Source organism: Pistacia vera, unplaced genomic scaffold (genome assembly GCF_008641045.1).
Source record: "Pistacia vera cultivar Batoury unplaced genomic scaffold, PisVer_v2 Contig142, whole genome shotgun sequence".
Classification (NCBI taxonomy): domain Eukaryota; kingdom Viridiplantae; phylum Streptophyta; class Magnoliopsida; order Sapindales; family Anacardiaceae; genus Pistacia; species Pistacia vera.
Window position 1 is genome coordinate 370593 of NW_022195489.1, and position 9955 is coordinate 380547.

The window sequence follows — 9955 nt, forward strand, 5'->3', positions numbered from 1 at the left end:
ATGGCGCAAAAGCAGCTCCACTTTCTCCTTGTAACCTACCCTGCTCAAGGTCACATAAACCCTACCCTCCAGTTTGCCAAGCGTCTTATGCGAATTGGCGCTCGTGTCACCTTTGCCACCAGTGTCTCTGCCCACCGCCATGACCAAATGCTCTACATCCGATGGCTTGTCGTTGGCTGCTTTTTCTGATGGTTACGATGATGGGTTCAATCCCCAACATCATGATGTCTCACACTATATGTCAGAGATCAAGCGTCGTGGCTCCCAAACCGTAACGGATCTCATCCTCGCCAGCGATAAGGAGGGTCACCCTTTTACTTGCTTGGTTTACACTCTACTTCTGCGTTGGGCCGCCGTGGTGGCTCATCGACTTAACCTTCCTTCGGCGCTGCTTTGGATTCAACCTGCCATGGTTTTCGATGTCTATTACTATTACTTTTACGGTTATGGTGATATGATTAAACAGAACGCAAAAAAAAGGCTCATGTTTAATAGAGTTACCAGGGCTACCATCACTCAGTAGCTGTGATCTTCCTTCTTTTTTACTCCCTTCAGATAAGTACCCTCATGCATTAGAGTCATTTCAGGAGCAAATGGAGGCTCTTCATGAAGAAAGCAACCCGAAAATACTCGTTAACACATTCGATGCGTTAGAATCTGAAGCGTTAATAGCTATTGATAAATCCAACATGATAGCAGTCTGACCTTTGATTCCATCTGCATTTTTGGATGGAAAAGACCCATCCGATACTTCATTTGAAGCGGATCTATTCCGTGGTTCAAATGATTATATTGAATGGCTAAACTCAAAGCCCAAGTCATCAGTAGTTTATGTGTCGTTTGGAAGTCTGATCGTGTTGGAAAAGCAACAGATGGAGGAGATTGCACGTGGGTTGCTCGGTAGTGCCCACCCGTTCTTGTGGGTCATAAGAGAAAATCAAAATGAAGAGGAAGACAAGGAAGAAGATAAATTGATGAGTTGCAGATCTAGAGAAGAACTAGAGCAACAAGGGATGATAGTGCCGTGGTGTTCACAAGTAGAGGTATTGTCAAACCCAGCGATAGGATGTTTTGTAACGCATTGTGGATGGAACTCAACGCTGGAGAGATTGGCGTGCGGTGTGCCCGTGGTGGCGTTTTCTCAATGGACGGATCAAGCGACAAACGCTAAACTGATTGAAGATATTTGGAAGACGGGAGTGAGAGTAAGAACGAAGAAGGGATAGCTAAAAGTGATGAGATTAAGAGCTGCTTGGAGTTGGTGATGGGAGAAGGAGCGAAAAGAGAAGAATTGAGAGAAAATGCCAAGAAATGGAGGGATTTGGCAAGAGAAGCTGCCAATGAATGTGGGTCTTCGGATACGAATCTCAAGGCTTTTGTAAATCTTGAGGCTTGAGGATGGTGGAAGTAGAATTTTTATTTTTATTTAGTTTTTGGTTGTGTTGAATCTTTGATGACCAGAGTGCTATATTGGTTTTACCTAGGAATAGGATGGTTTTCTTCATGCATGATTATGTATGAGTTTAAGTTAATCATACTTGCACTAATATATCAAATTTCAAGAATTTTTATTTTGGAGAGGGATTTTATGATTTATTTGGAAAAGAGCAGGGAGAGTTGTATGAATAAAATCATAGAGAAATAAAATGCATCCCATTGAAACAGCGTTCATAGATCTATCCAAATAATAGTACTGTATAATGACATTTTTCACCCAAAACATTTTAAAATACAATTTCATTTCATTACCCAAACGTTATACTCTGATAACTGCAGTGATATTTATTGTGAAGACAAAAATATTCATTACCATTTAACTTAAATTATTTTTATTATTTTTATGTCATGTCAATTACTAATATACCCACTCTTTAAATATGAAATTACTAATATACCCTCCTATAATATAAATTCAATATACAAAGAAATTTTACAAAGATTTTCATACAAAATGAGGTGGCAAAATATGAATGGAAGAGTGAAACAAAAAGTCAAACTCATTAAATTCACTCTTCCATTCATTTTTTGCCACATCACTTTGTATGGAGATTTTTGTAAAATTTCTTTGTAAGTGTAGTATTACTCAAATTCAATATAAATTAAGGAAAAAAATTATTCTTCCTGTCTTTTATTAAAAAAAACCCTTCTTTTCTTTTCCTTTATTTCTTTTTCGTTTTCTTCCATCTCTTCTCCTCTTCTCCTTCTTCTCCCTTTCATTTACATTTTCTTCTCTTTTTCTTATATTAGTTCTTCTCATTTTTTTTTATTAATCATTTTCTTCTCAATGTACAGTGTACTTATTGAGGAATAACATTTCTGGTAACATTATTTTTGTCACGAAAGAAAGCCTCCCCAAAAACAATTCTCATAAAAATTCCCTTCTAAAACAAAAGTCTTCAATTTTCTCACCATCCAACCAAAGTAAGAGGGGAAAGTTAGCTGGGTGGGGATTTTTAACGAATAGGTGGTGTGCAGGCTGGGTTGAGGAGTGAACGACGATGACTAGTAGGGTTAATCCGGCCAAAACAAACACAAGAACACTCCAAATAAACAATCAAGCAACACCCAAACTTCAATACAAACTCCAGACTACTCCATCAACATAAAAAAACAAGCCACATCAAGAATATCCGAAAATACAGAACAACAATCACCCGAAAATATGGAATAACAATCACAGTGCTGCACGGCGAGCAGGGGTGGACGGTGTGTGGATGGGTTTTGAAGAGCAACTGAGGGGTGTGGTGTGCAGTGAGTAGTGAAGTGGGTGGGTTGCTACTAGGGATGGGCACAAAGGCCGGCCTCGCAAGGACTGGACCCGACCCGGCCCGAACGGGGTGGATTTTCTCCGAATCGTTAGGGCTTTGGGTCGGGATCGGGCCTGAGATTAGCTCGAAGGTTCGGGGATGAGCCAGGGTCGGGATAAGTTTTGCCCCGGCCCGCCCCAGCCTCGAAATCCCTGGCCCGGCCCGTATATATATAATGTGTTAATGCTATGAAACAAAAGTTATCCATTCGACATTATATATGGTATACATTTGACATTATACATTATATATTATACATTGTGTATATATATATTATACATAATATATTAATGCTATGAAACAAAAGTTATCCATTCGACATTATATATTATACATAGAGTTGGAAAAGTAACCTGCTCGGCCCGACCCGACTCGGCCCGTGATGGGTTACTACTTTTGGCGGGTTGGTCCTAACCCGCCCGCCAACAAAGGCAGGCCGGGTTAGGCCCGCCATGTTTGCGGGAATGGCTGGCCCAACCCGGCCCGCCAACCCTAACCCGCCGGGTTAGGTTGCGGGTTGGGCCGGGTTAACCCCCTTTTTTTATTTTTGATTTTGTTTTATTTAGTTAAATTTTCAAATAAATAATTAACGATTTATAAATGAATAAATGTAATTGTTTTTAGTTAACTTTTCAAATATCAATAATTAAATTAAATTAATTTTTTTTATTAACATTTCAAATATTAATTCAATTTTAATACAATAAAATTTAATATAAGAAAAATTAGATTTATTCATTTAATTGATGAAACTTTAGCATAAGAATGAATTATATTTTAGACATGGAAATTTAAGAATAAGACTTCAGTATTTAATTTTTTTATATTTTACGTACCATAAAAAATAATAATAACAATGTGTCAAATATTACGAAGTTTTATACATTTTAATATTTATGATTTAGAAGTATAGTTTAATATTATTGTGTAAAATTATTTGTAAGAGTTCAATCATAATAATTTAATTAAAAGAATTAAAAAAATGGGGGAAACTTGAAAAAAAATAATTAATTTTTTATTTGTTTTTGGGCCAACCCGCTGGGTTGGCTATTGTAAACAAATAGCAACCCGCCGGGTTGGCGGGTTGCCATATAGCAACCCGGCCCGCCCGGGGGTTGCATACGGGTTGGGTTCAACCCGGCCTGCCTATAAGGCGGTCCGGGTTGAACCCTCTCCAATGCGGGTCGGGTTAGTGTTGACCCGCCTAACCCGGCCCATTTGTTCCACCTTTAATTATACATTATATATAGTATACATTTGACATTATACATTATATATTATATATGGTATATACTATATAAGTATAATGTATATAACATATATATGTTGTACATTATAATTTATACATAATATGCTATTATCTATAATCTTACGTTAATACATAATATATATGTAATATATTATTTGTTGTTTTGATTGATTATAATTAATCTAAGCTACACTATTTTTTTTTTTTTGTCCCTCATTGAATCATTATTTCAATCTATTACCTAAGTTCTTTGTTATATTGTGATAGCTATTTATTTAGAATTTATTATAATTATATGGTAGTTTATTATTTAAAATTTATTATATATATATATAATACATTATATATTAAAGAGACATTTATATGTAATACTTATACTTATAACATACTATATATATTATACTGTTATATTAATATATTTAAATATGTTAAGTATTATAATTTCATTTTGATATTTGGATTCATTTAATCATTAATCAGGGCGGATCTAACACTTGTTGAGGGTGGGCATTTTAACAAAAAAAATATTAATATGTATAATTCTAGATTTTGGCCTACCCTAACAGAATTGTTATTGAAAAAAAAATTGTGTAATTAATTTTTATTTTGGCCTATCCTAACAGAAATTTTGGATTCGCTATTGATTATATAAATGTATAAATCATTATAATTTATAAATAAAGTCCTTGACACCTTGTGGAGTAATGGAGTATGGACTAGGACCTTGTCCTTCATTTTCAATGAATTTCAAATTTTCAATTCCATATTTCCAGTACATAATTACCATTTTCCCTTGTTATGTTTTCATAATAAACATTTTGCCTTTCTTTATAAACACAAATTATGCCCAAATCCATTCAACTAACGAGGGATTCAAGTAATCAAAGTTTGAAAAGTGAAACCCTAAATACCCAATCTTGAAAAAAGTTGCTGCCTGGTGTGCCTCTTCTCTTCATCGTCAAACCTTCACCGGAAATCCTAATATCAGATATCACCTCCTCTTCGCCGATTCCTACCTCCATATTTCATTGTGGCTCTTCACCTTTTCACCTCTTCTTCTCCATGCCCTTTGCGTTAAGAACTCAAGATTCAAGAAAAAATAGGTTTGTTTCCTTTAAAGTTCAGGCTTTCATCAATTTTGGTTCGTATGAGTGAAGATTTTATGTCCATTTAGATTGTTTGATTGAGTTATGCTCCGTAGTTATTTGGAAGATTTTGGTAGGGTTTAAGGGTTTGGTTTAATTGAGTTATGATTAAAGATTTTATGTGGGGTTTAAGGTTTAGATTGGTTCATGTGATGTGATTGAAGATTTATGTGCTTGAAAATTTAGTAATTGCAATTTATGTTTGCACCTGCTGTGCGTGTGCAAAGTGCAAACTGTAATGGAGTTCGCACAAGCAAACTGCATGTCATTTATGTTTGCACCTACACTGCAGTTTGTTTTTTCATCTGGCAAATGCAAACTGCAATGCACATTGCCAAGCAAACCGCACTACAGTTTGCTATACATGCAAAGTCCAAACTGCGCTGTAGTTTTGCTTGTGTAAACTGCAATGCAGTTTGCTTTGCATCTGTTGTGCAGTTTGCACGTGCAAACTGCAAACTGCACTGCAGTTTTGCGTGCAAAGTGCACTACAGTTTGAACTTGTTTTAACATGTATTTTTTTTTTTTTTTTTTTTTTTTTTTTTTTTTTTTTTTTTTGCAATTGCAATTGCAATTGCAATTGCAATTTTTTTTTTAACAAATGTGTAAACTGCTATAGGGGTTTTTTTGTAGTTATTTTTTTAACATGTTTATTCTTTTGTGGGTGTTATTTGCAGGTTATTAATAGGTTACGATACACAATGTTAACATTGACCAACAAAAGGGGTTTAGAAGAGGATGTGAACCGATTTTCTGAAGCATCCAAAAAAGTATCTATTACGAGTTCCCACATGAATATTCCACCCGATGGGAATGACGAAGAACAATCTCCAGCTTAGGGAACTAGCATACCAATCATGACCGATACCCCTGGTTCAACCCTTCCCCCGCTTTCCCCAGAGGAAACTTATGTCATTGGAACTGGAAGGCCTAGGTCAGTTGTATGACAACATTTAAAAAAGTCTTAGTTGATGGGAAGGAAAAGGCGGAGTGTAATTACTGTCATCGGCAGCTCGTCAGTGGTTCTAAAAATGGAACAAGGCATTTGCATGATCATTATAAAATTTGTGCAAGGCGAAAGAATCAAGATGTATCACTGATGCTTGCGGGGATGCAAAAATAAGATTCTATAAAGACATTAAGCAATTACCATTTAGATCAACAGGCAGGGAGAGATGATCTTGCTAATATGATTATTCTTCATGAATATTCGTTGAGCATGGTTGACGATCTGGGGTTTAGAAAATTCTGCAACACTATTTCACCCTCCTTCAATATTGTCTCTAGGAGAACTATTAACAGGGACATTATGAAGATGTATGAAGTTGAGAAGGAGAAGTCCATGAAAATGTTAAGCAAGAATCGGAGTAGAGTTGCCATCACTCCTGATTTGTGGACTGCCAGCAACCAGAACAAAGGATATATGACTATCGCAGTGCACTTTATCGATGACAATTGGGTATTGCATAATCAACTTTTAAGGTATTATGTATTTTTTATGTTTCATTATTTTAATTTCTTTTTAAATTTTTAAGATAAATTAAAATATTAATTATCTACAATTTATATTGTAGGTTTGTACATGTGCGTTGCCCACATACTAGAGATGTGCTTTCTATGACGTTGATGGACTGCTTTTATGAGTGGAACATTGATTCAAAGCTGTCCGCATTGACGGTTGACAATTGCTCCACCAATAATGCAATTGTCCAAGATATTTTAGGTGAGCTTCAACGTTCCACCCTTATGTTACATGGCGAATTTTTTCATATGCGTTGTTGTGCGCATATTCTCAATTTAGCTGTTCAGGATAGATTATCGATTATTGGAGTAGCAATATCCAAAATCCGTGAAACTGTTTCCTATTGGACGACATCGCCTAAAAGGGAGCAAAAATTTGTGGAAATGGCACGTCATGCAGGCATTCCAAGCACAAAGAAGCTAGGTCTTGATTGTAAGACACGTTGGAATTCAATGTATTTGACGCTTCAAACAACTTTCATTTATAAAGGGGTATTTAGGCATTTAAAGTTTCAAGATCCAAATTATAGATGTTTACCAAGTGATGAAGAATGGGAGTTTGCAGAAAATATCAGTAAAAAGCTAGAAATATTTTATGATATCACACTTGTATTCTCTGCAACGGAAAAACCCACTGCCAATTCTTATTTTCCAAAGATTTGTGAAATTAGACTTTATGTGACTAAAATGCCAACAGATGAGGATGATTTGGTGAGGAAGATGGCAACTCAGATGGATGAAAAGTTAAAAAAGTATTGGAGTGTGATTCATGGTGTCATGGGGATTGTAATGGTTTTAGACCCTAGGTTTAAAACGAAGTTGTTGGATTTTCTTTTTCCTTTGCTCTATGGAGAGGATGGTATAGATGAGATTATGAAGATCTGGAGATTATGTAATGATTTGTTTGTTTAGTATCAGAGTAACCACAGAGGTTGCCAAACACATCAATCTTATAGTTTCACTATATCCTCTAGTAGCTCTTCTCAGGCTGATTTTGAAAAGATGGGGGTAATGGCTAGTTTAGATAATTTTTTGTGAGAAGAATCTAGTATTGGCCAAGAAAAGTCTGAGTTGGATTCTTACTTAGAGGAGAAAATTATTCCTAGAACTCCATGCTTTGATTTATTGACTTGGTGGAGGACATTTGGGTCCAAATATCCTATCCTACAAAGGATTGCTCGAGATATCCTAGTTGTTCTGGTGTCTACCGTTGCTTCTGAGTCTGCATTTAGCATTGCTGACAATATGGTAAGTCTACATCGTAATAGGCTTCATTCTGATACAATAGAGGCATTGATGTGTCTAAGGAATTGGAAATGGGCTGACATCAAAGGTAAATAAAAAGAAATTTTTGTTTCTTCTACATTAAAAAAAAAAAAAAAACCTATTAACATATGCTAGTTGTTAATGTTTATTTTTATTGTTATGTTAGGCCCAAGGCTAGGATATAGTTCATCAATTTATGATGACAGTGATGCAGACGATCATGTATTATAGATTTGTACTTTGTAATATATTTTTTTTCTTTCCTCTTCTTTAATCATTTGTATGATAGTTAAAATTTGTGTACATGTTACTTAAATATCATCTAATTTATATTTTTCACTTGTTTAGGAAGAAATTGAAGTGGAATAATTTTGATGATATGGATACTTTTGGTGAAAAGTTTTGGATTTCATATGTGACAGGTTTATTTCTCCTTATTTTAATTGTATGCAATTTAATATGGTTTAGATTTTTTTTAGGGTTGTAATGATGTGGATTGTGGGGTGGGTCTTTTTGGCAGCTCATGTTTTGAATCTTGATACTGTCATGTTTTGAATCTTTTGATAATAGATCTGTCACATATTGTAATATATTATCAATTTAGTATGATGGTTTTTATATTTAATATGTACATTATAGATTTAATTTCTTTTTTGATGATATGGTCTTTTTGTTTAATATGTATATTATATATTTAATTTTTTTTTTTTTTTTTTTTAGTTGGTATATATAATTTGGAGAAAAGGATAATAAAACTAATAAGGATACAAAAAGACAAAAAAACCCCCAAACGGGGAATTTGGGGAATCCCTGAATTCCCTATTTGGGGAACATGCTTTTTTCAGGGATTCCCCGAATCTTTCGAACGGGCTTCGGGCCGAGGCCGGAGACAAGGGTCCCTAGCCCCACCCTGATCCGACCCGTGCCCATCCCTAGTTGGTGCTGCTATGCGGGAGATGCTAGGAGGGAAGGTGGTGGGGATGTGGAGCGATAAAATTGGAGGTGGGTGGAGCAGTGAAGGGGAGGTAGTGGGAGGCGTAGTAAAAGAGAGGAGAAGTGAGGGAGGATTGGCTGTTTTGGCTTTGGTTCGGATCTGAGAAAGAAAACATTAAGGAAAGAAAAAAAAAGTATGAAATGCCAAAAGGGAAAACAAAAAATTAAGAAAGAAGGAGAAGAGAATGGGAGAAGAAGGATGAGAAAAAAACACGTGGTAATCATTCAGCCCTACAATTACCTACACTTTGAATTTAAAAATTTTGATTTTTTTATACAAAATATTAATGGACTATTATGCCCTTTTTTTTAACGAATTTTTTATCATTCTATTCCTCTTCACAACAAACTTTACAATGAAATTTACTAACATGCCAATTTTTTTATCATCCAACTCATTTTCACAACGAAATTTACTTATCATTCAACTCATTTTTACAACGAAATTTACTAAAATAAATTTGTTGTGTATAGTAAAATTGTATTTTGAAATGTTGTGAGAGAAAAAGTGTCATTACACCATTATTTAGGTAGAAAAAAGTTCGTTTACTCATTTATGTATGTTGTAGCAACTAGCATCCCATTGACACAGTGTTGATCGATCAATCAATGTTGTAGCATGGTCAATGACGATAGTTGAAAATGCATAGGCATTGAACATTGCATATGAACAACAATAAGTGAAAAATAACCACCAAACTCTCTTGGTAAAGACAAACCATGTTTTATTATATATTATTGATGTCCATTGAAGGGTGATTTTGTAATTTTAATTTCTCAGCTTATAATAAGCCATAATGCTTATTCTATTAATTATTTTAATGGTTCAAATTAGGATTTGACAGACAAGCAATTTTATTGAATCAGAAAGACCAGTAGTTACAACTTACACATCAAGTCTAGTAAACACACTTTATGATTAATAGGAAACTATCAAAGCGAGAAGGAGAAGAAGAAACATTATATGAGGCTGA

At 34.9% G+C, this 9955-nt stretch overlaps 1 protein-coding gene across 1 annotated transcript; it reads left to right on the forward strand.

The window, feature by feature from the left end:
- On the forward strand, window positions 1-1396 carry LOC116123360 (crocetin glucosyltransferase, chloroplastic-like). The gene is given in 4 exon segments (XM_031409143.1): window positions 1-131; window positions 133-472; window positions 474-1206; window positions 1209-1396. Coding segments are annotated over 4 exon segments (1392 nt in total).
- Window positions 1397-9955: the final 8559 nt, after the last annotated feature.